General features: G+C 41.5%; 1 protein-coding gene and 2 pseudogenes across 1 annotated transcript in view; all 3 read left to right on the top strand.

The window, feature by feature from the left end:
• LOC111977229 (protein-serine O-palmitoleoyltransferase porcupine-like) overlaps positions 1-6,131 on the top strand; it is a 30,480-nt gene extending 24,349 nt beyond the window's left edge. The window contains 11 exon segments of the mRNA XM_024006598.1: positions 2,210-2,230; positions 2,491-2,505; positions 2,625-2,750; positions 2,897-2,910; positions 2,913-2,948; positions 2,951-2,995; positions 3,652-3,728; positions 3,810-3,873; positions 4,145-4,230; positions 4,433-4,546; positions 4,704-6,131. Of these exon segments, the coding sequence (XP_023862366.1) occupies positions 2,210-2,230; positions 2,491-2,505; positions 2,625-2,750; positions 2,897-2,910; positions 2,913-2,948; positions 2,951-2,995; positions 3,652-3,728; positions 3,810-3,873; positions 4,145-4,230; positions 4,433-4,546; positions 4,704-4,805 (700 nt within the window). The 3' untranslated portion in view covers positions 4,806-6,131.
• A 9,088-nt stretch (positions 6,132-15,219) lies between these two features.
• Positions 15,220-18,258, top strand: LOC111977282 (WD repeat-containing protein 13-like; annotated as a pseudogene).
• Positions 18,259-18,459: 201 nt separating this feature from the next.
• LOC111976293 (histone-lysine N-methyltransferase SUV39H1-like) lies at positions 18,460-23,743 on the top strand (annotated as a pseudogene).
• Positions 23,744-27,808: the final 4,065 nt, after the last annotated feature.

Here is a 27,808-nt window from a genome sequence, read left to right as displayed (position 1 = left end):
CCACATGAGGTCTAGCATTGTCTTGCATTAGGAGGAACCCAGGGCCAACCGCACCAGCATATGGTCTCACAAGGGGTCTGAGGATCTCATCTCGGTACCTAATGGCAGTCAGGCTACCTCTGGCGAGCACATGGAGGGCGTGTGCGGCCCCCCAAAGAAATGCCACCCCACACCATGACTGACCCACCGCCAAACCGGTCATGCTGGAGGATGTTGCAGGCAGCAGAACGTTCTCCACGGCGTCTCCAGACTCTGTCACGTCTGTCACATTGTCTCAGTGTGAACCTGCTTTCATCTGTGAAGAGCACAGGGTGCCAGGTGTCTCTGGCAAATGCCAAACGTCCTGCACGGTGTTGGGCTGTAAGCACAACCCCCACCTGTGGACGTCGGGCCCTCATACCACCTCATGGAGTCTGTTTCTGACCGTTGAGCAGACACATGCACATTTGTGGCCTGCTGGGAGGTCATTTTGCAGGGCTCTGGCAGTGCTCCACCTGCTCCTCCTTGCACAAAGGCGGAGGTAGCGGTCCTGCTGCTGGGTTGTTGCCCTCCTACGGCCTCCTCCACGTCTCCTGATGTACTGGCCTGTCTCCTGGTAGCGCCTCCGTGCTCTGGACACTACGCTGACAGACACAGCAAACCTTCTTGCCACAGCTCGCATTGATGTGCCATCCTGGATGAGCTGCACTACCTGAGCCACTTGTGTGGATTGAACTCCGTCTCATGCTACCACTAGAGTGAAAGCACCGCCAGCATTCAAAAGTGACCAAAACATCAGCCAGGAAGCATAGGAACTGAGAAGTGTCTGTGGTCACCACCTGCAGACCACTCCTTTATTGGGTGTCTTGCTAATTGCCTATAATTTCCACCTGTTTGTCTATTCCATTTGCTTTGCACAACAGCATGTGAAATTTATTGTCAATCAGTGTTGCTTCCTAAGTGGACAGTTTGATTTCACAGAAGTGTGATTGACTTGGAGTTACATTGTGTTGTTTAAGTGTTCCCTTTATTTTTTTGAGCAGTGTATATACTTATCACTCCTGGAGATATCAGGAGTCTTCTAGCTATAGAATGAAGTGTATACCTGGAAATAATCAGAATACATTTAAACATTACAGTTTTGAAGCATAGCTTGTCCAAAAAAAGTGTTCTCTTGGCACAACTTAGCCGGGCTATGGGGTAAGTTAAAGTTGCCTACACATTTCTATACTGAATGAAATATGGCCACTACCTTTTTACAACCATGTATATCTTTATTTCCCAAACACAATTCAACACAATCACAATCACTTTTTTTATTTTCAACATTTTAAGCATCTTTTAATAATAATAATAATAATACTTGGGGTATGTAGCGCTTTTCAAGGACCGAAAGTCGCTTTACAGTTATAAAAATGAAAATAAACAAAAAAAATAGAGGAGTCAAAACAAAACTTCAATAAAAAAACATGATTTAAGAGAGGGGTGCACTCAAATAAGGGAATGATGTGTGATGTATCAGTGTATGGGGTGATGTATCAGTGTATGGGGAGGGTTGGGATTTGTATACTCCGTTTAGGGTAAGGGTTTGGGTTAGGTGCTGCTCAGTATGTGTTTGTTAGGCGTACTTTTATCATAGGTCAGGCCCTGTTGTTACCTCATGTGCCAGTGATAATGTCTTGCATTATGCCTGGGAAGAAAACACTTCAATTTGCTCAACCTACCCCAAGGCAAACATTTATATATATACTGTATATATTATCCCACACAGCTACAAGGATGCACTTTCATGCTAGGTTTAGGACCTGATATTGAAGCATATAGAGACCCCAACTGATTTATAGAATAATCTTAAAAATATCTACTTTGGTTTAGATACAAACATCATAAAACCTCTTAACACAATAAATTAATTTGACTTGGTGAAAATCCGTTTTTTGGACCCGACTTGCTTACCACTTTTTCCATGTGGTTTCTTCCTTCACAGACTCCATGAAATGATGACATCTTCCTAAATATTTGGTCAAATTATTCATTTTGTGTATGGTTTCCTAGAAACAAGGGTGGCTCAATTTACCCCTTTGGCTCAACTAACCTTACTCTCCCCTAAATGTTTTTGTAGGAAAGCTATTTGAGTAATGTATTTCAGTAGTGTAATGGGCCRATTCTTATTTGTTTCTTTCTCTCCCTTTCAATAAATTGTCTTGTCTTGCCTGGGCTTTATCCCCAGCAAAACAAAACAGAAGATCAGGTAATTATTTATCTGATATTATGACGATAGAAACCTGTCTTTGTAATTAATGTTGCATGTCCATTTCTAACTCAGCAGCTGTGTCACCTCCCTGTCACCTGCATGTCTGTACACCAATCATTCCCCCAACCTTGTATGTCTCTGCCCAGCCCACTCATGCCATGAGACTTAAAAATGTGAGTCTGTATCAGTTAAATGTATGAAATAAAATGAAATGGTGATAAATTATTACAATTTTCCTTCAATTGTTTGCTGCACAGAGGTTCTGTGGCAAGGTACTGTATGTTTTTGCAATTTATATTAAAATAGAAAAGTTTAATTGTTGATAAGTTTGATTTGAAGCTTTAATTGTGCCAAGTGTCTTCTAATCTAACCTTCTTTCATTGACCTTTAGCTGGCTCCTAGCCTACGAGAATGCACTCTCCTTCCACTTCAGCAACTACTTTGTGGGTTACCTGAGTGAGACCAGCACCACTCTGGCTGGAGCAGGCTTTACTGAAGAGAAAGACAACCTCAAATGGTCAGTGCATTGAAGCATCATGGTGACTAGGCTTGGCATAGACTTGCCATAAGTTAAATAGTTTGTCGTCCCCCCGCCCCCCCCCCCCCCTAGTTCTCTTTCCCCCCCAAACAGTCCAACTGAAATGCCTGTGTTTTCTTCTCCAGGGATATGACTGTTGCTGGCCCCTTCATGTGGAGTTCCCCAGATCTATGGTGGGAGGTGCACCTCATGGAATCTGCCCATGTCCCGATGGCTCAATACCTGTAAGCTTTCTGTGAAATAGAACATATTTACAGCATTGTGAGTTTACATAAACAAATAACACAGCGTTTCTTTCCTCCTGTTTTCACAGTTGTCCTTCTACAATGACATTAAAGCAGTAAACATCCCAACTCAGTTGTCCTTCTACAATGACATTTAAGCAGTAAACATCCCAACTCAGTTGTCCTTCTACAATGACATTTAAAGCAGTAAACATCCCAACTCAGTTGTCCTTCTACAATGACATTTAAAGCAGTAAACATCCCAACTCAGTTGTCCTTCTACAAGACATTTAAAGCAGTAAACATCCCAACTCAGTTGTCCTTCTGCAATGACATTTAAAGCAGTAAACTTCCCAACTCAGTTGTCCTTCTACAAATGACATTTAAAGCAGTAAACATCCCAACTCAGGTCCTTCTACAATGACATTTAAAGCAGTAAAACATCCCAACTCAGTTGTCCTTCTACAATGACATTTAAAGCAGTAAACATCCCAACTCAGTTGTCCTTCTACAATGACATTTAAAGCAGTAAACATCCCAACTCAATTGTCCTTCTACAATGGCATTTAAAGCAGTAAACATCCCCACTCAGTTGCTCTTTTTGAACTGGAATACAAACTTGATCCCCTGAAAACTGTTTCTGTCTGATCACCCAGATGTTTTTACCAGTGCTCGCAACCTTGGAACCTTTCCAGCCATCCTAGTGACATACACAGCCAGTGCACTTCTACATGTGAGTATGCACAAGCAGGTGTGGGTGTGAGTATGAGTGTGTAAGAGATCGTTTCTTACCATTGTCTCCTTTGGCCTTTAGGGTCTGAGCTTCCACCTGGGTGCAGTACTACTGTCTCTCGCGTTCATCACATATATTGAGCATGGTAAGTCTGTAAAAGAAGTGGCTTGCTATAAAAATAAAAATAAATAACGTTCAAATTTTATTTCAGTTCCACTTTACCTTTCAGGGATAACATTATTTAGATCTGGAGAATAACTTTAGGTGACATACAGAGTTTGTTTATTACTAATCAAACAATCAACTTGGCTGTGGCACAAGGCACAGCAAATGCTGAGTAGGCGTGATAGGATAAATCATTGTGACCTCTATTTGATCTGCCAGAGACTCATTTTGTTGCATACCCTCTGTTCCAGTTTTGCGGAAGAGACTGGCAGACATTTTAAACGCGTGTATTCTGTCAAAGAAATGTCAGCCAAACTGCACCCACAAGAACAAAAAGGTATGGTTTAATAAGAAATAAAAAGTGATATTTATGCATAGTGATATTTTCTTGTGTAAAGTCTAAAGATTTTTCAGTGTTGGTCACATGCAAATGGACCATACAACATTTCGCAATAACTCTTATATTGATGCCAAAAAATCCTCAATAAGAATGTTTGCATTACAGCATGATCTTTCTTCTCCTTCTCAAATCCACACAGGCCCTGTGGGTGTACATTATTAATATAGCCTTCAGTGCCCTGGCAGTCTTCCACCTGGCATACCTGGGCTCTCTGTTCAACTCCAGTGTGGACTACATGGATGATGATGAGGAGGTAACTATTTACTGAATGGTTTTCAGCTATAAGATGGCCAAACTCTCATACATTACTCTGATTATGCAATGTCACGTAGCATCGTCAGATCTTTTAGAACAAAGCGTTATGGTTGATTTGGGTATTTCAAACCCATGTCTGTTTTCTCCCTCTACAGAGTGGCGTGGCCAACCACACCATTCAGAAGTGGTCGGAGCTGAGCTGGGCCAGCCACTGGGTGACGTTTGGCTGCTGGGTGCTCTACCGCATCATCCTCTAGATGTGTGAGGGAGAGGGAGCGAGAGAGAGCTGGGAACAGAGAGACATATAGAGAAGGGAAGCAATAACAAGAGGGAATTAATGTGAGCCTGTTGAGGAAAGACCGGCTCTCTACTCCTGCACTGTGAAGTTGTATTGGACTGAAGAGTACACACAACCACCCTATGGACAGTATATTAACTATTTTCTCAATACCAACATACAGTGCTCAGGACACCACCTAAGAGACGAGGTCATCTACTTACTGTAACCTGCTGGTGACAAACTATTTTTGATACTCTTGAAATAATGCCCCACTCTTCCTTAATCACATCGTTTTGTTTGAGTTGCTGCATTTGTCTACCCCTTGTGGCGAGATAGACCAACAGCAGATATGGATCAGACATCTCCATGCGATTCTCAATCAATACCCATCCTGTTAGCATGACAGTGGTCAATCATTCACTCTCTTTGATGAACAACTAAGAACCCGTTCTCTAGTTTTCAGAAGTGATTCCGTAATATGCCATTAAAGTAATATTTTCCTTTTCCTCCATATTCGAAAGCTACATTTTGTTATTACACCCTACTTAGTTAATACATTTGTAGAGCATGTAAAACCCCTTTTTTTATGACCACACAAACCAGCATTATGAGAGCATATTTCCTTTGTGGATTTTAATAGAAAATTATGTTTGTATTTTTTTTTGTATTTTTAATTTATAKAAATAAGTGTACATTGCTGTTTGTGCATTTTATACTATGTTTTTCATCCTAGTGTAATTAGAGACATTTTTTCAATTTTCCTGTTAATAACTATGTAACTGATATATCTACCACATTATTGTAGTTCAGTCAAAAATACAAAAGTATTTAATTGCTCAGTAAGGGTTTTTCATGTTGCTTTAAAGCTGATTATGAAAATGCATAACTTAAAATGAAGTTGCATCTGTAACCAAAGCCTTTGGTCATTTTCGACATGCTGCTCTTTTTAACATGCTTTTAAGGAAATGAATAATTCATGATGGAATACTTACTGCTCCTGAACACACTGGACATTGAAACCTACTGCTCATTTGGTTCATGTGATGAGGGCCAGTCCAGAAACAACAAGGACTTTTGTTTCCAGTTGGTTTCTGTTACACAACTGTGACTGGGAAACTTACACAAACATATACTGTAATTTACTAGGCTTTCCCTTAGAATACAAGGTTCATGCAATGTACATGTGCACAGTCTTAGCAAACCACCTTTCACCACTGTCCTTTTGTCAAACTTTTACCTATATGTGTGATGCTACTGAGAGAGGTCTGTGATATTTTTTAATACATTTTCTATCAAACGGTAATCACTGTCTATCGTCAAATCCAATCAAATGTTATTAGTCACATGCGCCGAATACAACAGGTACATTACAGTGAAATGCTTACTTACGAGCCCCTAACCAACAATGCAGTTTTAAAAAATGTCTAAAATAAATAAATAAAAGTAACAAGTAATTAAGGAGCAGCAGTAGAATAACAATAGCGAGACTATACACAGTGAATCTTTGGTTCATGTTCTTGTGAAGAACATGAACTGTTAAAGGAAGCTAAATGAAACAATAACAAAGTGGTCACCCCGCCTCTGTTTCGGTAGAAAGCTGAGTGTTGGACCTGGAGAAATGTAACCACGCTCAAATTAATAGAAAGAGCTATGGATTAAAGAACTGACTATCCATGATATCAAAATTACATTTTTTAACCATGTTTTGAAGCTATAAAGGGTTTGTTGTTTACAAACATTGGAGTTAAACAAGCTTATATGTTGGGTTCTCATAGAGTGTGACAGTTGAACTAAGCTCATGAGGCATTTATAAGTTATATTCAAGAATCAATGGGTATATATCATTAATTTATAAGTGCAAAAATGGATTTAGCAACTAAGGATTCTAGCTTAAAGTAAACAATTTCTGCCAAGCAGACCTGTTCTTACATGGCATTCAAAAACATATATTGTGTGAACATGTAACAACAAGAAACTGCTGAACTGTTTTAGGAAAAAAGTATTTATTTGTTTATTTACAAGAATGGTTTGGACATTTGATCAAAATAAGGAACTTTGGTTGGGAAGAGGGAAAGATTGGGAGTGGTCAAGGTTTCAGTTTCTGGGGAAGCTCAGAACATTGGCTGGGTTTGACACTGTGTCCGTCCATTTCTAAGTTCTACAATCCAGATCAGACAATGAGCGAGGGGAAACAGGGTGGGAAGAAAGGTCACACACAGTGGATCACTGATGGATGGAAATCTGGGTCACTTTCTGCCCTTGTGAGAGCAAATGGGCACAGTTGTGTATCAAGACGGGGCCTGTATGCAGTTCCAAGGGAGATGGGGAGAGGATGGGAGGCTGCTTTTCAGCCTTGCCTACCCCAAGGACCCCCATGTTTGCGACGGCAGGATCCCAGCAGAGTCTCCAGAGCCATCTTCACAAATGCCTGGAAATTATTGCTTCTCTCCCTTCGGCTGTCCTGCGAGGGGACGGAACACAGAAATAGACAGAGGTCATGCTTCTCACATAACAATGGGTAGTGATAGCCAACTGTAATTCATTTGGTCCAGCTCTCTCCAATCATTTTGAGAGCAAGGACTGGATTGAGTTTACTTAAACTTAGAAAACRAAACCTTGTACATGAGGCTGTTTTAAAGACCATGATGCTCCTACCCTCGGTCCTAGATTAGTCTAATGCTTACCTCCTTGCTTTTTGTTATCATCTCCTTTCTGATCAGCTTTCTTCGGTTGCTCCTTAGGACTCTGAGGTTGCTGTGGAGATTAAATGGGGGGAAATTAAATTTAGAGAAACTCAAACTTGAATGTCTAACTATGTCTAACTATGTACTGGTTTCTTGTTCTTACCTTGGTAGCTGATTTCTTGTCAGATTTGTTACCTGCAAATGATGAAAGAATGTTGATTTATTCGTCTTTAGAATAACTGTTCTCTTCATGATGTTCCAGGTAAGAAGAGGGTGCATTTTCTTTTCAATTTTGCAATAACGTTCACATAGTCAAGTCAATTTATGACTGTAGGGGAGACTTAGGGAATTTAACACGTTTTATCTTTTACTTTATTACTGAGTCCAATTGATCTAGATGGATAGTCCCAAATTCATCATTTAGCTTTTGACAGTTCATGAATAGAATAAAACACAAATATAGCATTGGCCTAAATTCACTACATTATACACTACCTTGAGAAAAGCCTTTATATATAATAATTTATTTTCTATAAAATAATAATAATAATATGCTATAGCCTAATACAAATATATAGGCTACATGAAAGCATAAAAACTACTTTAGAAATACCTTTTGTTCCGGGCATTTTGGCTGTGCTCCAAAGTCTGTGTGTAATTTAGAAAACTCAGTGCTTATGTGGCGTCCAAATCGCTCATTTATGGCTCCAGCACCTGAATGCTCCCTTCACCGGGGCCCCTTCGTGAAAGAGCGCAGGGAAAAAGCAAAGAGCCCCGTCAGCCGCGCGAGAGGCACACTGTCCTGCGGGCCTTTGCTGAGCTCAGGCGAAACGTCTGAGCACGCGACCCAAACTCATAATCCCACCATTGTATGGACGATGAGCTGTGTCATTGTCCTCAAATTGTCCTCATTGTCCTCAAACAACAATAAATTGTTTTGTCATAGGCTATTATTTTAGCCATACTGGCCTACATAGAGATAATATTATGTATATGTATTATTTATGTTTTTGCTTTTGAAGCACTTTTAGATTGTTATGAAAAGCGCTGAAGTCTAATAAAAAGGATGAGCAGGAGCACAACCAGATAAATGACTTTGTGTAGAGGTGCTGACTAACGGTGAATAAACTGTAAGCTATAAAAAATAAATAAAGAGAGTCCACATTTTATATATAAACTCCTAGTAATTTATTGGGTAAACCACGAATGTTTCGGCATCACTGCCTTCTTCAGTGTAATGTCACGAATGTCTATATAACCTGGTTCAAGCAAACAGTGCAATTAGTGCCACCAATGTCAATAGTGAGGGCTGTGCCATAATTATTAAGTTGATGAGAATTAATTGAGGGAAACTGTTAAAAGACAATATTTTACAGCATGTTGAGTACACTAGGCTATTATTATCATATGGCAACATAATGAGATATTTTACATCATATTAGCATCAACATACATACATTTAATTGTTTCCAATTTCATTTAAATTTTTGGTTACATGTAATCTTTTGGTTCAACCAGAATGCATAATAAGCATCATCAAAAGGGGAACATTGGGTGTAAACTGATAATCTTTTGGTTCAACCAGAATGCATAATAAGCATCATCAAAAGGGGAACATTGGGTGTAAACTGATAAACTGTAGAAAGAATATATTCATTTATCAGACTTATTGATTGAAAAAGGAGAATTGTTCTTAAGGGCCTGAGATCAAAGTCAATATTCAGACCACTAGGGTTCAATGTTTTTTTTAATCCAGTAGGCCTCCCTCTGTAGTAATAGGATCTCGATGTTACCTCCTCTCCTTGGTAGAGTAACATGCTCAATACCTGTGTTTTGAGGGAGGAGATGGTTAGTTTCAATAAAGTGAGCTGCTTCTGAATAGTCAGTGTTCTTACACCTGATTGAGCTGCRGTGTTCGGCTATGCCTTGTTTTAATTGTCTTGTCATTTATCCTATGTAGGCTTTCCCACATGAACAGGTGATGAGAGAGATTACTCACTTTGTCTTGCATGAGATGATACACCTAACAGGGAGTTTTTTCTTTACCTGTATGTGGGTGTCTGAAGRAGGATGTTTTTATAGTGCTATTGCACTGTGCGCATGAGCCACATTTGTAATTCCCATTTGGAATGGGTGTCAAGCACAGGAGGTTGGTGGCACCTTAATTTGGGAGGATGGGGTCGTGGTAACGGGTGGAGCAGAATTGGTGGAATGTTATCAAATACATTAAACACATGGTTTCCATGTGTTTGATGCCATTCAATTTGCTCCATTCCAGACATTATTATGAGCCGTCCTCCCCTCAGCAGCCTCCACTGGTGTAAAGAGTGTCTGAGTGGTCAGGTCAGATCTCACTAAGCTATCCCCAATATTGTTTTTCTTCAGAATATTCACAAAGGAAATGGACAAGTTCATATAGGGCATGGGGAAGACAATTAGGGATAAAACTCTTCAGATGGTGGCGCTAATGAGAGACAGTGGTAGACCATACAGGTTGGTACTCAGGGTGTGGTGTGTTGCGGTCAAGGTCTCCACCTAGTGATGAAATACAGAAGTGGAACCAGTAAAAAACTATTGGAAAACTGGGCAAGCTTTTGTAATGACCTGACTAGATCATAAATGAACAATTGTCCAGACAGAGGATTGAGTTTGCGAATTGACGGTTTATTAAACCAACTTTACACAGGCTACTGTTTGGCCGTAGCCTACGCCAAATAAATGACAGATACCCCACAAGCCAATCATGACCTTCTCTTGTGAAGCCCAGACGTAAAGAGAGAGAACAAAGGCTAAACCTGGTCTTAACTTCCAATGCTCCAACCCCCCTCCACGCCACTCCGCCAACCGCCAGGATGCCCGGCATCAGAACATTTCAGGCATTCCCGTGATTGGCAGATAGCAGGTTGATTGACATGTCGGACCCCGCGAACACTGGGTACTGGTCAGTACAACACAACCACCTACTAGCCTAACACATAACACACAGCTGTCTGTGAGGGTCGCTACACTTTTTTCAACTACAGTAGGTGTAATTGATATACAACCATTACTATATAATACATGTTGAATATGCTGGGTATTGGAAAATAAACAACAGAGCTAAGCAAAACTTGGAAAAAAAACACAAAACGCTTAGGCATTTCTTTGGGAAATGCCCTATTTGCCATGGTTTCCTGGTTTATTAAAGACTGTACGAACTCTGCGTACATACATTTTGGCGTACAGACGTATTATTTGATTTGTAATTCATATTGATTGCGTTTAACCTGTTTGGGCTGCAGGGGCAGTATTGAGTAGCTCTGATAAAAGGTGCCCATTTCAAACGGCCTCGTACTCAATTCTTGCTCGTACAATATGCRTATTATTATTACTATTGGATAGAAAACACTCTCTAGTTTCTAAAACCGTTTGAATTATATCTGTGAGTAAAACAGAACTCATTTGGCAGCAAACTTCCTGACCAGGAAGTGGAAAGTCTGAAAACGATGCTCTGTTCTAGGGCCTGCCTATAAATGGGCATGATACGTATTAGTATACATGCACGTCATACACCTTCCACTAGATGTCAAGAGGCAGTGAGAGAAGAAATTTGAGTGTTTATCTTGGTCTGAGGTGGATAAAATCCTCTTGGAATGACGTGTCACCCATTTCCTGTTTCTGGAAAGCGCGAGGATGGACCTGGAATTGCTTCTGGAAAGCTGTCGTTATAGGCGACTACTATCTCCGGCTTTGATTTTATTTGATACATGTGACAATATCATCGTAAAGTATGTTTTTTCAATATAGTTTTTTAGATTATTGAAAATTTTCGGGACGTTAGGCGTGTTGCTTTGTCTGCGTATGTTCAGGAAGGAGAGCTTCGCGCCACTTTGGTAGCTTTCTGTGCTAATTGACTGGAGAAGAGGACGTTCTAAATCCAAACAACGATTGTTCTGGACAAAGGACCCCTTGTACAACATTCTGATGGAAGCTCATCAAAAGTAGGACCTTTTATGATGCTATTTCATATATCTGTCGAACTGTGTACTATTAGTTTTGCGCCCAGGTTTTGGGCACTCTCTCGCCATAACGTAAGCCTTATGTCGTAATTAGTTATTTTTAGAATTCTAACACTGCGATTGCATTAAGAACTAGTGTATCTATCATTTCCTATACAACATGTATTTTTTAGTCATGTTTATAAATAGTTATTTGGTCAGAATATGTGAGTGTCAGATAAATATCCGGACGTTGTGGGAAAAAGATGCTACGTTAGCACAATGTATAACCACTGATTTCCGCTCTAAATATGCACATTTTCGAACAAAGCATAAGTGTATGTATAACCTGATGTTATAGGACTGTCATCTGATGAAGCTTATCAAGGTTAGTAAAAAAATTGTATATCTTTTGCTGGTTTGTTACGATCGCTAACTTTTGCTGCTGGGAAATGGCTTTGTGTTTCTGGCTATTGTGATAAGCTAATATAATGCTATATTGTGTTTTCGCTGTAAAACACTTAATAAATCGGAAATATTGGCTGGAATCACAAGATGCCTGTCTTTCATTTCCTGTACACCATGTATTTTTCAGAAATGTTTTATGATGAGTATTTAGGTATTTGACGTTGGTGTCTGTAATTACTCTGGCTGCTTCGGTGCTATTTCTGACGGTAGCTGTGATGGTAGCAGCAATGTAAAACTGATTTATACCTCAAATATGCACATTTTCCGAACAAAACATAGATTTATTGTGTAACATGTTATAGGACTGTCATCTGATGAAGTTGTTTCTTGGTTAGTTTGGTTGGATCTTGGTTAGTTATGTTGGTTTTGTGCATGCTACCTGTGCTGTGAAAAATGTCTGTCCTTTTTTGTATTTGGTGGTGAGCTAACATAAATATACGTGGTGTTTTCGCTGTAAAACATTTWAAAAATYRGACATGTTGGCTGGATTCACAAGATGTTTATCTTTCGAATGCTGTATTGGACTTGTTAATGTGTGAAAGTTAAATATTTCTAAAAAATATATTTAGAATTTCGCGCCCTGCACTTGAGCTGGCTGTTGTCATAAGTGTACGGACGTCGGGCTTGCATTAAACAATACTGCGCCAGCCATACGTTTTACAAGTCAGCGTAGCTGCGCACGTGGGCAGGATCAATGGTGTCACAATTTGACACTGACAGCGAAACGCTATCTGTGAAGTTTTCTTTATATGTTGACCGTTATTTTTATGGAAAAGGACATAGTTTAAATTGCTTTTGAAGAAATAAACAAAATCAGTACGCTAAGTAGCATTTGAGGACAGGGGCGTCCAGTTATTGATCAGACATGGCTAGCAAGCAACTGTAACTAGCCCAATATTTGACTAAAGGAGCCTAACATTAACTTAAGTTACTCCTTAGTACAGGGACCTTACATGTTATTTTTAAAGGGCAAATTGGCTTTGGAAGCAAAAACAACCAAATTCTTTATCTAAACGTGAATTGATTCTCAATTGCGGTACGGTTCTAGAAACATAACCCTCTACTTTTATATCACATCAAAAATAATTTCACAAATTCCGCAGACACTTACTGTACAGTGTTTTAACGCAGTGACGGTATTTTTCAGTGACAACACATTTGTGGTGTCTGTCTTCCCTTTAGACACAGGTGTTCTAAGACGCAGATAACTAATTAGCACGGGTAGTCCACTCTGTCTTTCATCTTTACAAGCGCTCAAACATGGAAATATGGCCATGTGGGAACCCTAACCCTATAAAGGTGTGTATCAATTTAACCTTTTATTTTTTGAAAATTATTTCTTGCTGATATGAAAGATAAGGTCCTTATGCTTCAAAAACTTAAGGCAAGCAATGCATGTTAGTGTTCAGACCAATCGTTGCAGCTCTAGTCTTAACAAAACTTCCCCCTGCAGAAGACCCCTTCTTCAATGACTTACACTACATGACCAAAAGTGTGRACAGCTGCTCGTCGATTATCTCATTCCAAAATGATGGGCATTAATATGGAGTTGGTCCCCCCTTTGCTGCTATAACAGCCTCCACTCTTCAGGGAAGGCTTTCCACTAGATGTTTGAACATTGCTGCGGGGACTTGCTTCCATTCAGTCACAAGAGCATTAGTGAGGCACTGATGTTTGGCGATATACCTGGCTCACAGTCAGCATTCCAATTCATCCCAAAGGTGTTTGAGGTCAGGGCTCTGTGCAGGCCAGTCAAGTTCTTCGACACCGATCTCTACAAACCATTTCATGTATGGACCTCACTTTGTGCATTGGGGCATTGTCATGCTGAAACAGGAAAGGGCATTCCCTAAACTGTTGCCACAAAGTTGGAAGCACAGAATAGTCTAGATCTAGAATGTAATTGTATGCTGTAGCGTTAAGATTTCCCTTCTCTGCAACTAAGGGGCCTAGCCCAAACCCTGAAAAACAGCCCCAGACCATTACGCCTTCTACACCAAACTTTACAGTTGGCACTATGCATTGGGGAAGGTAGCGTTCTCCTGGCATCCATCAAGTCCAGGCTTGTCTGTCGGACTGTCAGATGGTAAAGCGTGATTCATCACTCCAGCGAATGCGTTTCCAATGCTCCAGAGTCCAATGGCAGCGAGCTTTACACCACTCCAGCCAACGCTTGGCATTGCGCATGGGGATCTTAGGCTTGTGTGCGGCTGCTCGGCCATGGAAAAACATTTCATGAAGCTCCCGATGAACAGTTATTTTGCTGACGTTGCTTCCAGAGGCAGTTTGGAACTCAGTAGTGAGTGTTGCAACAGAGGGCAGACATTTTTACACGCTTCAGCACTCGGCGCTCCCATTCTGTTCGTTTGTGTGGCCTACCACTTTGCGGCTGATCTGTTGTTGCTCCTAGACGTTTCCACTTCACAATAACAGCACTTACAATTGACCGGTGCAGCTCTAGCAGGGAAGAAATTTGATGAACTGACTTGTTGGAAAAGTGGCATCCTATGACGGTGCCAAGTTGAATGTTACTTAGCTCTTCAGTAAGAACATTCTACTTCCAATGTTTGTCTTTGGAGATTGCAAGGCTGTTTGCTCGATTTTTATACACCTGTCAGCAATGGGTGTGTCTGAAATAGCCGAATCCACTAATTTGAAGGGGTGTCCACATACTTTTGTATATGTAATGGAACTGAGTCATGATCAAGGGCTAGCATAGCTGTTTTCACATAGTATAAGCACTTTGAAGCCGACGTTCGTGAGCAGTCTCATAGACTAGCAAGTTCGTTTTGTGGCATCTACATAAAACATTTCGGCCCCGTTTCTGTCTTTTGTCATTGATATTCTGTGACTAACAATGTAGCTGTCGTTATAATAGGGCAACCCTTTAATGTCAAGAAGTCAATCGCTGGATTGTGTCTGTTTCTACCTGTCCTGTTATGACAGAGTAGCTACCATCTGGAACACAAATTACATTACACTGTGCCCAATGCTGGCTTTCTTTGCCGCTGTAGCTAGATCCCGTGATCAATGCCGCTGTAGCTAGATCCTGTGATCAATGCCGCTGTAGCTAGATCCCGTGATCAATGCCGCTATAGCTGACAGTGTTCTGTACCACACACTGGACTCTGAAGGCTAAATTGAATTAGCCTTCATGTAGCTTACTCCCCTAACATTATCTAATTAGCTGTGCTGTTTGTGTTGATAGGGATCTGATATCTGCCCTGGCCGTGGCGTCTTCTCTACCTTGAATGTTTGTGGAATGGCTGCAGTTTGGCAGCAGGTGTTGGCAGTGGAYGCAAGGTAAGTCTCTAATTTAAAGAACTGGTGGCACAGCATGGCCTCAGAGTACTGATACAAACAAGTCTACTGATACAAATCTTGCATGGATTGCTGTCTAGGGATAGCCTGGTTAAACCAAACTGACCGCTGCTGAAACAATGGTGAGCGCAGTCGTTAGTCTGGTTAAACCAGGCTAGCCAAGGGCCTTGATTGTAGTAAAACTGCTGTCAGCATGTTTGTATTAGTGAATAGTATACCTAATACTTATACATCAGTCCTCAGTTCAAGCAAAATGATCTAAAGAGAGGTACAAAGTGAGAAATGACCATTCAAAGATCCTACTGTAGCTAATAACTGTTGTCTGTCTCTCTCACTACCCCCTTCCCGTGATCCCTCCACAGATACAATGCTTACCGCACACCTACGTTCCCACAGTTCCGCACGCAATACATCCGCCGGCGCAGCCAGCTGCTCAGGGAGAATTCCAAGTGTGGCTTTGAGCCGGGGCTGCGCAGGCGTTACGTGAGGCTGCGCAGCCAGCTGCTGGGCCTGCGCTACGGACCCCTGTCTGAGCAGAGCAGCTTCAGGGCCAGCAGTGTGCGCAGCTCCCGTACCACACTGGACCGCATGGAGGGCAGAGGGAGAGCGAGACAGACAGAAAGAAATACTGTCACTAAGTAGTTTGAACAGTCAAGATTAGACTGAGATGAGATGCTGACAAGGTAAAATGAGATGGAGGGAGAAAGACAAACATAGGCAGACTCGGTTGATGTAGGCAGGTTKAGAAGATGATTGTTTTTATATGGCCTGTAAGTCTCTCACTGCATGCACTTGCACTCACTCCATTAAGTCTGCTTGCTCTTTCTCCCACCCTCTTTCYTGACAGGACTTTGAGGAGGACCCCCGTGCTCAGGGGGCTCGTGGTCACGTCGATCGGTGAGCAGAGGCTCCTACATATTACACCAGATGAATAGGGCAGTCTACGATGAGAGGTAACCCCAGCCACTCCTTACTGACCTTCATTCATCCTTTAGTCTCTTTTTTTCTTTTGAAACACTGCATTGTTTCATCTTTATAAGCACAGCATTTCAATGASTGATGGTCAAATGTGTAATAAATGATTCTTCCTGATTGGAAATGTTGGTTTGTTTGTGCCTACAGGCCCTCAGGTGCCAACCTCTGTGGCAGAGGCTAGCCGTGCCATGGCCGGGGACACCACTGAGTGAGAACTATGCTTTTGCTGGCATGCACCACATATTTGACCAACACGTGGACGCTGCAGGTGAGTGGAAATGACAGTGTGATGGAAAGATATCAATGCAAGTACCGACATATTTCTGTGTCTTATTCTCATGTTTTGTTGGGTTCCCTCTTCTCCTCTAGTTCCACGGCTGCAGTTTGCTARCGATGACAAGCACCTCCTAGCCTGCTGCTCATTGGACAGCACCCTGTCCATCATGACCCTGTTCTCGTCCCCACCCAGTGTGAAGGTGATCCTGAAGGGTCACGCAGGTCCCGTCACCGACTTCGCTTGGTCCCTTAGCAACGACGTCATCGTGTCGACGTCAAAGGACGGGGCGCTGCGTATTTGGAACACGGAGGATGGGAGGTGTATCCGTGAGGTCAGAGACCCTGAAGCCAGTGAACTGCTCTGCTGCACCTTCCAGCCCATGAACAACAACCTCACAGTGGTGAGTCATAGTAAAAGCGTTGTCTCTACAATGGCCAAACTCTCTTCATTACGGCTTCCGTGACCTTCACCAATGCTCCCCCTGACCCCCTGACCTCTGTTCTGTTCTCCAGGTGGGGAACAGTAAGCACCTACTGCAGGTGGTAAACATCTCCACATGGAAGAAGGTGAAGGGARGTTCTAGTAAGCTGACAGGACGGGTGCTGTCTGTCCTTTGATGCCCCTGGGAGGATCCTGTGGGCCGGGGATGACAGGGGCAGCATATTCTCCTTCCTGTTTGACATGGCCACAGGTAGACTGAGGAAAAACCTCCCTGCTTTTTATGAATAATTAGTATGAATTCATTTTATTTATAAAGCGCTTTATCAACCCAAAGTACTAGGCCACAAGCATAGGAAAGTGTTGTGTGTGTCTAACAACTCTGAATTTCAATCCACAGGGAAGCTGACCAAAGCCAAGCGGCTGGTGGTGAGTGAGGGCAGTTCCATCTGCAGCATCTCTGCCCGCTCCTGGATCAGCAGAGAAGCCCGAGACCCATCCCTGCTTATCAATGCCTGTGTCAACAAACTGCTACTCTACAGGTCACACACACAGAGAGAGGCTCCATAAGTTATAATACAAAGACTTACAAATKAATTTAACTGTCGTAGTTTCATTAACTGCTGCACTTTGCATTGGAACGTGTATGTAATATCAGTGATACGTACTTGTATGCTATCGCATAAACGAGGAAAGTGTGATCCACTCTGTGCACTGCATGTTGAGTTTGACTGGTTCTGTGACCCTCTCATCTTTACAGGGTGGTGGATAATGAAGGTACTCTGCAGCTGAAGACGAGCTTCCCCATCAAGCATGGCACYCAACCCCTACACAGCATCTTCTGCCCTCTCATGTCGTTCAGACAGGGTGCCTGTGTTGGTATGAGCCTCACTCACACTGCCTTACTCTCTGGTATAGATATTAGAAACAAAAGTGCACCACACTTAGGAACATCAATTGTGTACTGGTTGTCAGTACATCACCTCACTGAAGCCAAAGATAAAACATTCAACCCCGTTCACACCAGTATTCTCTCTCACTTGTCTCTCTTTCCTGTGTTTCTTTTTTTCCCTCCCCATTTTTCCCTCTTTATTACAGTGACTGGCAGTGAGGATGCCTGTCTACTTCTTCGATGTGGAGCGCAACACTACGGCCATAGTCAACAAGCTGCAGGGTCACGGTGGCCCAGTGCTGGACGTCAGCTTCAACTGTGACGAGAGTCTACTGGCCTCCACAAGCATGGTCATCATCTGGAGGCGGGAGCAGAAGTGATCAAACAAGATTAGGACATCTTGGTATAGAGCAGTAATGAAGCAGAATAATGAAATATTCTAATTGACAGCCTTATTTATCCTTATTTATTCCAATAAGTTCTGCATTTGCCTTCAAGCATTTCCCATATGTTTGACTTTGATGTGTCAATAACCCATCATAGAAATCAGTATTGACAATTCAGAATAACTACTGCATCAATAAAGACTGATCAAAATTATGAGACCTCAAAACATTTTGTGAGTGTTTGTATTTGCATTAGCCTGTGTTTGTCATTGAAGTCTTGCTGGTTGCAAATTACTATAATATATTTATGATATGCACATACTGAATAAAATAACCACTGTACATCACACAGAGAGTTGCTTGTTTTGTTGAATTGCTAGTGTTTATTACAATGTAACCATGTGTAAAATGTTTGTTTTCCACGGTTGAGCTACAGTAGAAGACTATTGGTCATTTGGGCTTTCAATCTAAAATCGGATCCACCCAACCATTGGCTAGCGAGAGCTCCTTGGATTTTGGCAGTGAAGTACAGATGGCAGAATATTTAAAATGTAATGTCCTAAATTCTAAATAAAGGTTGGATTTGGTTTACTTTCCATCTGCAACAACAGCTGTGCTGTGATAAGCACGCATTTTTAAATATAATATATCAAGTTGATTAGCAAAATGGTGATGCAACACATTTTATGATATATTTGAAGTTAGCCTAGCTAGCTTGTAGCTAGTTAGCTGCACCTTGTTTGATTTTCTTTAAACAGTAATGAATATAACTACCATCGCATTTAAATAGTTAGCAACCTAGCTATGCACATACAGATTGAAAACATAACTAAATGGAGTCGTAATGATAGTTCCTGATCGGAGCGAGCCATGTGTTGCTCTTTGTGTAACTGGCTTGTAACTCACTGCTGAGTGCCAAGTTGCGAGCCAGTTGGAGACACTCTGTCTGTCGTCTAGAAGGGATTGTGTGATTGGATCTGGGGGTCAACAAGAGACAAACGCACGACTTCGAAGTGTAGTACCTGTGTGACTACAAGAGGAAACTTGTTCCTGGAAGGAAAAGAGCCAATCCAACGGGAGTACCGAAGGTTAGAACAAATTCTAACTATCAGTGATGGAAAAAGTACCCAATTGTCAGACTTGAGTAAAAGTAAAGATACCTTAATAGATAATGACTCAAGTAAAAGTGAAAGTCACCTAGTAAAATACTACTTGAGAAAGTCAAAAAGTATTTGGTTTGAAATATATTTAAGTATCAAAAGTAAATGTAATTGCTCAAATATACTTAATAACCTGTTATGGCTGCAGCCCGACACCGGTACACCTATGACAACATCCAGCTCAAGTGCAGGGCGCGAAATTCAAAATCTATTTTTTTTTTATATTTAACTTTCACACATTAACAAGTCCAATACAGCATTTGAAAGATAAACATCTTGTGAATCCAGCCAACATGTCCGATTTGCTTAATGTTTTACAGAGAAAACACCACATATATTTATGTTTAGCTCACCACCAAATAAAAAAGAGGACAGACATTTTCACAAGCACAAGTAGGATGCAAGTAGCATGCACAAGCCACCTAACTAAACCTAGAACCAACCTAAATAACCTAGAAAAAACTACTCAGATGACAGTCACTATAACATGTTACACAATAGAATCTATGTTTTGTTCAAAAAATGTGCATAATTTTAGCTTAATCAGTTTACATTACTGCTACCATTGCATAGCTAAGTCAGAAATCGCAGGGAGTACGCGCAGAGAAAATACAAGACACCCAACGTCAACTTACTAATTACAACATTCATATAAAAACCATTTCAGAAAAATTATATTGGTGTGGATAAGCTAATGACAGACAAAGATCTTGTGAATAGAGCCAATATTTCGATTTTTTGAAGTGTTTTTAAGCAGAACCCACAATATATCGTTATATTAGCTACTACATAGCCTAGCACAACAGCAGCATTGATTCTAAGTCAAACGGGTAGCGATAGCACAGTTCGACAGATTATGAAAAAGCATCGCCAATTGGTCCTTATCTTTGTTGATCTTTCCCACTCAGAATGTTCTCGCAATGGTCCTTTGTTCAGAACCGTCTTTATTTGGATCCAGAACGAACGATTTCCCTCTTGAATTAGCAGCCACACTGGCCGTGCGGCGCTAACCTCTCCTTTCTTGACAAAATTCTTGCGTCGCATCACGTCTAAAGTCCAGAATAAATTTCAATAATATAATTTAAATTCTATATTTGAAAAAACATACTTGGATGATATTTGGACATGTATCAAATAATCGAAAGCCAGAGATCATATTGACCTTTAACGAGGGTTTTCCAGGAGCCGAGTCAGGTCCAACTTCGCGCCCCGAGGAAAAAAAATAAAGTGCGCACATCTCAACTCACTCCAAGAGGTTTGTTCAAATCCCAGGACGAAGATTAATCAAGTCATTTCTGCTCTCATTGCCGGCATGACACCAGGGGAGGCGTATGGACGTGTTTCTACAGTCCCTAAAGGACATGCCCTTTTATAAGACCCAAGCTCTTGAAGAGAGAATCGGTTTGGAAATCTCACTTCCGGATAGGAAATGGGCTTAAAAAGAGTTCTGTTCCAACTTTAGAGAAATATTATTCAAAACGGTTTTAGAAAACTAGAGACTGTTTTCCTATCCAATCAGTAAATAATAATATGCCATATTGGTACGAGCAAGAATTGAGTAAGAAGCCGTTTGAAAATGGGCAACCTTTTTCAAGTTTTTCAAATAGCCCCCGGTGCACCATAACAATTAAGTATTAAAGTAACAATTATATATAAGTTCAAAGTTTTTACATTAAGCCAGACCAGATGGCACGATTTTAATATATATATATATATATATATATATATATATATATTACACACGGATAGCCAAGGAGCACACTCCCAACACTCAGACATAATTTACAAACAAACCACCAAGAGTTAGATGCACTATTGTAAAGTGGTTGTTCCACTGGATATCATAAGGTGAATGCACCAATTTGTAAGTCGCTCTGGATAAGAGCGTCTGCTAAATGACTTAAATGTAATGTAAATGTATTTGTGTTTAGTGAGTCTGCCAGATCAGAGGCAGTAGGGATGACCAGGTATGTTCTCTTGATACGTGTGTAATTTGACAATTTTCCTGACCTGCTAATCATTCAAAATGTAACAAGTACTTTTGGGTATCAGGGAAAATGTATGGAGTAAAAAGTATATTATTTTCTTTAGGAATGTAGTAGAGTAAAAGTTGTCAAAAATATACATAGTAAAGTACAGTTACCTCAAAAAACGACATAAGTAGTACTTTAAAGTATTTTTACTTATATACTTTACACCACTGCTAGCTATGCTATGGTTTGATTTTGGTAGTTGGAGATTATATTGATCCAGCTTTAATTGATGTAATTTACAGTGCTGGTAATGTCTGACTGCCACTGAAAGCATCCATCTGTAATTGAGAGAGAACTGCTTCCCTGTTCCAACCTCTCCGGCCTGTATATGTATATGTGTCTTCCAGAGGGGTTGGGATAAATAGAAGTCACATTTCCGTTGGACCTTGTGTACAATTGGCCAAATAAAGTGATTTTAGGAGATGTCTACTTTGTCATAGGGGCACCAGAGTTCAGTCTGACTCCTTGTCAGCGGCTGTTTTTTTCCTAGGAGAGGGAGCTCTACCTGGTTAAATGTAAGGGTTACCCAGATCACATGAACACCTTGGAGCCAAGAAAAAAACTCAGGTGTGTGGAGCTCCTACGTCAGTTCTAGGACGATGTCTTCCTGGAGCTGCAGAGACAGAAAAAGACTGTGGTCCCCAACCGGGTTTGAACCAGAGCTCTCATCTTACCTGGAGCAGAGAGCCAGGCATCGGCAGACCCTGCAGAGGTGGGAGGCCCAGATCAACAGTGTCGGGGGCCTCACCAAATGCATCCTGGTCATCAACCGTGTGGACCTGGAGGGCCCTCCAAAGAACTTTACCTACATCAATGGATACAAGGTGTGCAAGGGCTCGTGTTTCAMCAGTACTTTGTATCCAAGACATGTTTCAACTGTAGGGATGCTACCCTCTTTATCACTCAGTCTAGTATGTAGCAATCTCTCCTAGGTGGGTGAGGGCATTTCGGTGACAACGGTGGCAGTGGGGTGCGAGTGCACCAGCTGTTTGGAGAACCCTGTGGGCGGTTGCTGCCCAGGAGTATCGGGCCATGGCTTTTCCTACAACGAGTATGGGCAGGTGAAGATTAAGCCTGGGGAGCCCATCTATGAGTGCAACCAGAAGTGTCGCTGTGGACCAGGCTGTCCCAACAGAGTGGTACAGAAAGGGATCCAGCATACCCTCTGCATCTTCAAAACAGACAACGGGCGGGGGTGGGGCGTACGCACCTCTGAGCATATCAAAAGGCATTCCTTCGTCATGGAGTATGTCGGAGAGGTAAGAAAAGCAACTTGGATTATAGAGATTATTTGGTGCACAGTTAATATCACTGGCAGCTGTCACAGTTGACAATCAAACAACATACTACTAGTGGTTTTCATTATCTCATGCAGCACTGTGTGTATCCTGGCTGTAATACAGCCAGCCATTATTATGGTTGTTCTCTGTTGTGATTGGCTGTGTTGTGTTCCATCCAGGTCATCACTAGAGGAGGCAGAGAGGCGGGGTCAGGTCTCTGACAGACAGGGAGCAACGTACCTGTTTGACCTGGACTATGTTGAGGATGAGTACACTGTTGACGCTGCTCGCTACGGAAACCTCTCTCACTTCGTCAGCCACAGTGTGAGTGGGGGAAGGGAAACGTACTGGTATGGGGTCAACTCCATTTCAATTCAGTTAAGTACTTGCTGAATTGAAAGGGAATATACCCCCAACCCTGTATCTGATACTTATCAAAGAATTTCACATTTGAGAACACTTAATCATTAGACCTATCCTTTCCTGACATCTGTCCCAAAGTGCAACCCGAACCTGCAGGTGTACAATGTAATGTATTCATAGTCAACCTGGATGAGAAACTACCACGCCTGACTTTCTTCTCAAACCATGGTCTCAGCGCTGGGGAGGAGCTCACCTTCGACTACAATATGCAGAGTAGGTTTCATCTGATATATCATACTGTATATCCACAGATCGCTGAAATAAAAGATGGAAATACAGTCGATTTACATTTTTGAGAGGATACAAAATGGAACATTAATGAATATGTCTGAATAGAGCTGGTGGTAAGGTTAATGTAAGATTCAGAATCCATTTAGGTTGTAGATATGTGATATCTTTAAACGGGTTGCTTTGGGCTTCCTGAGTGGCGCAGCAGTCTAAGGCACTGCATCGCAGTGTTAGAGGCGTTACTACAGACCCGGGTTTATTCCCGGGCTGTGCCACAACTGTCCATGGCCGGGAGTCCCATAGGGCGGTGCACAATTGGCCCAGCGTCGTCCAGGTTAGGGGAGGGTTTGGCCGGGGGGGATTACTTGGCTCATCACGCTCTAGCGACTCCTTGTGGCGGGCCGGGAGCCTGCAGGCTCACCCCGGTCGCTAGTTGAACGGTGTTTCCTCCGACACATTGGTGCGGCTGGCTTCCGGGTTAAGCTGGCGGGTGTTAAGGAGTGAGGTTAGGCATGTTTCGGAGGACGCATGACTCCACCTTCGCCTCTCCCGAGCCCATTGGGGAGTTAACAGCGATAAGACAAGATCGAAATTGGGGAGGAAGGAGGGGGGGGGGGGGGGTTGATCCAATAGATGTGGAGAGAACTAAGATGGACTCCAATTTCAGTATGACTGGATCACCTAAAACGGCCCACATGACCTGGATCACCTAAAAAGGCTCGCACCTAACTGTCTGGATCACCTAAGAGGCCCACATGTCTGGATCACCTAAAGGGCCACATGTCTGGATCACCTAAAAAGGCCCACATGTCTGGATCACCTAAAAGGGCCCACATGTCTGGATCACCTAAAAAGGGCCACATGTCTGGATCACCTAAAAAGGGCCACATGTCTGGATCACCTAAAAAGGCCCACATGTCTGGATCACCTAAAAGGGCCCACATGTCTAGATCACCTAAAAGAGCCCACATGTCTGGATCACCTAAAAGGGTCCACATGTCTGGATCAACTAAAAGGGTCCACATGTCTGGATCACCTAAAAAGGCCCACATGTCTGGATCACCTAAAAAGGGCCACATGTCTGGATCACCTAAAAAGGGCCACATGTCTGGATCACCTAAAAAGTGTGTGCGCATGGAGTGCAAGTGTGAGAAGGACAATTGCACGACAAAGAATAATAATTAAGTTGATTTTGTTCCAGTAGTGCCATCATGACAATTAAACGTTATTTCTGGCATTTTAAATGGACAATGTAAATATTTGGTGTGTTTTAATATTCAACCCTATTTCATCAAACACTATTCATTCGGGTTGGGACATTATGTTTAATTTGTTTGTAACCTGTTTGCAGTTTTTCTTAGTTATTTGGTTTTAGTATACAACACTAGAATCAAATTGTGTGCCATATTTAAAAAAACATAAACACTGTCTCCCATGAGTGTACAGCGCCTTGCAAAAGTATTCATCCCCCTTGGTGTTTTCCCTATTTTGTTGCATTACAACCTGTAATTTAAATGGATTTTTATTTCATGTAATGGACATACACAAAATAGTCTAAAATGGTGAAGTGAAATTCTAAAAAATAACAAACGGAAAAGTGGTGCATGCATACGTATTCACCTCCTTTGCGATGAAGCCCCTAAATAAGATCTGGTGCAACCAATTACCTTCAGAAGTCACATAATTAGTTAAATAAAGTCCACCTGTGTGCAATCTAAGTGTCACATGATCTGTCACATGATCTCAGTATATATACACCTATTCTGAAAGGCCCCAGAGTCTACAACACCACTAAGCAAGGGGCACCACCAAGCAAGCGGCACCATGAAGACCAAGGAGCTCTCCAAACAGGTCAGGGACAAAGTTGTGGAGAAGTACAGATCAGGGTTGGGTTATAAARGAATATCGGAAACTTTAAACATCCCACGAAGCACCATTAAATCGATTATTAAAAATTGAAAGAATATGGCACCACAACAAACCTGCCAAGAAAGGGCTGCCCACCAAAACTCACAGACCAGGCAAGGAGAGCATTAATCAGAGAGACAACAAAGAGACCAAAGATAACCCTGAAGGAGCTGCAAAGCTCCACAGCGGAGATTGGAGTATCTGTCCATAGGACCACTTTAAGCCGTACACTTCACAGAGCTGGGCTTTACAGAAGAGTGGCCAGAAAAAAAAACATTGCTTAAAGAAAAAAATAAGCAAACATGTTTGGTGTTCGCCAAAAGGCATGTGGGAGACTCCCCAAACATATGGAAGAAGGTWCTCTGGTCAGATGAGACTAAAATTGAGCTTTTTGGCCATCAAGGAAAACGCTATGTCTGGCGCAAACCCAACACATCTCACCACCATGCTTCACTGTGGGGATGTTTTTCATTGGCAGGGACTGGGAAACTGGTCAGAATTGAAGGAATAATGGATGGTGCTAAATACAGGGAAATTCTTGAGGGAAACCCGTTTCAGTCTTCCAGAGATTTGAGACTGGGAAAGAGGTTCACCTTCCAGCAGGACAATGACACTAAGCATACTGCTAAAGCAACACTTGAGTGGTTTAAAGGGGAAACATTTAAATGTCTTGGAATGGCCTAGTCAAAGCCCAGACCTCAATCCAATTGAGAATCTGTGGTATGACTTAAAGAATGCTGTACAGCAGCGGAACTCATCCAACTTGAAAGAGCTGGAGCAGTTTGCCTTGAAAAATGGGCAAAAATCCCAGTGGCTAGATGTGCCAAGCTCATAGAGACATACCCCAAGACACTTGCAGCTGTAATTGCTGCAAAAGGTGGTTCTACAAAGCATTGACTTTGGGGGGGGTGAATAGTTATGCACGCTCAAGTTATCTGTTTTTTAGTTCTATTTGTTTGTTTCACAAAAAATAATTTGCATCTTCAAACTGGTAGGCATGTTGTGTAAATCAAATGACACAAAAAAATATATATATATTTTATTTCCAGGTTGTAAGGCAACAAAATAGGAAAAATGTCAAGGGGGTGAATACTTTCACAAGCCACTGTAAACTTTTCATTTGATGTAATTGTCTGCTGTACAATTTGTACAAAACTGGCATGTGTTGAAAGTTGAAAGGTGTGTTTTTAATATGTATGAAAATGCAGACTCTTCCATGACTTTTTGGATTARGAGCCGTTGATTAGTGATGGGGGTGTATCGATAGTTCCATATTGGGATATTATTTTTGCTGATATAAATCGTATCGTTTTGACAATATTGCAATATTCTTTGCTTTGCTCTAGTTGGCTGTACCTGTACCAAAATGCCAGCAGGTTCCCATCATAGCTTGTTCTCCATCTTCTTTTTAGATAGGGAGCTAAAATGTTTTCAGCACTTTTATTTCCATAACTGATCAAAACTCATTTTGCAATAAAATCACATTATCAAATCGCAATACATATAGAATCGTGAGAATCTCWATACATATCGTATTGGCACCTAAGTATATCGTATCGTGAGGTCCCTGGCAATTCCCAGCCCTACCRTTGACAGAGACATTTTAAAGAGCTTTCTTGTGACTGCAGTTCAATAGGCTGGTTAAAACCATGAATTACACAGTTGTAGGACTGTCATTCATGTGTGAAGCCTCACATTCATTGTTGGATATACTCTGTCCCCTCAGAGGTTGTGCTGGGTTGTTTAAGTCAGACTGACAAAATTGTAGGACCTCTTCCCAGTGTGAGATCTTATGTCATTTGACCAGGGGCCGTAATCCATATGTATCACACGTCTCAKAGTAGGAGTGCTGATTTAGGATCAGTTTTGCCTTTTAGATCACAATGAATAAGATTACATGGAGGGAGGGGGGGGACCTGAACTTAGATCAGCACTTCTACTCTGAGATACTTTGTACATACTGCCCCAGACTTTCCCTACAGGATGTCATTCAGTGGCCAAAGCTACACTGTATATTGAGCATTACTAGGTGATCTTGGTCCAAATCTTTCTGTAAATAAAACATGCCTTTTTCTTAAGAATGTACAACTGGCAAAATAAAATGAATATTTTATTATACCAACTGTATGTTGAGCTCAATTTGTGTTGTGTTTCTCAAATTGCTAAGAATATGGATCCCATAGCAACTGACGTCAGCAGCCAGATCAAAATGCATCAAAAGTAGACTTTATTGGTGAGTGGGGAAAAAACAATCCCTTTAAATACTGTACAACAGGATATCTTAGAAAACAATGCCAGACCCCTCTAATATTTTTAAACCCCATTTCACTTCTCAGTTGGTTTTTCAATGTCAAAACATTTGCAAACTTCAGTCTGGGAACCATAAAAAAATGTTGTAAAGCATGCTACTTTGTTGCTCTCTGCCTTTAGAAATGGTTGTCTTTGAACAAGGGAATGTTCAGACATATTTAAGTCAAATCATTGGCACTGAATTCCAAACATTACTCTTGTTTAAATTAGTGAATGTCAT

The sequence above is a fragment of the Salvelinus sp. IW2-2015 genome, linkage group LG17, assembly GCF_002910315.2.
Source record: "Salvelinus sp. IW2-2015 linkage group LG17, ASM291031v2, whole genome shotgun sequence".
In the NCBI taxonomy this organism is placed as follows: Eukaryota; Metazoa; Chordata; class Actinopteri; order Salmoniformes; family Salmonidae; genus Salvelinus; species Salvelinus sp. IW2-2015.
This window is presented reverse-complemented; position numbering and strand designations above follow the sequence as displayed.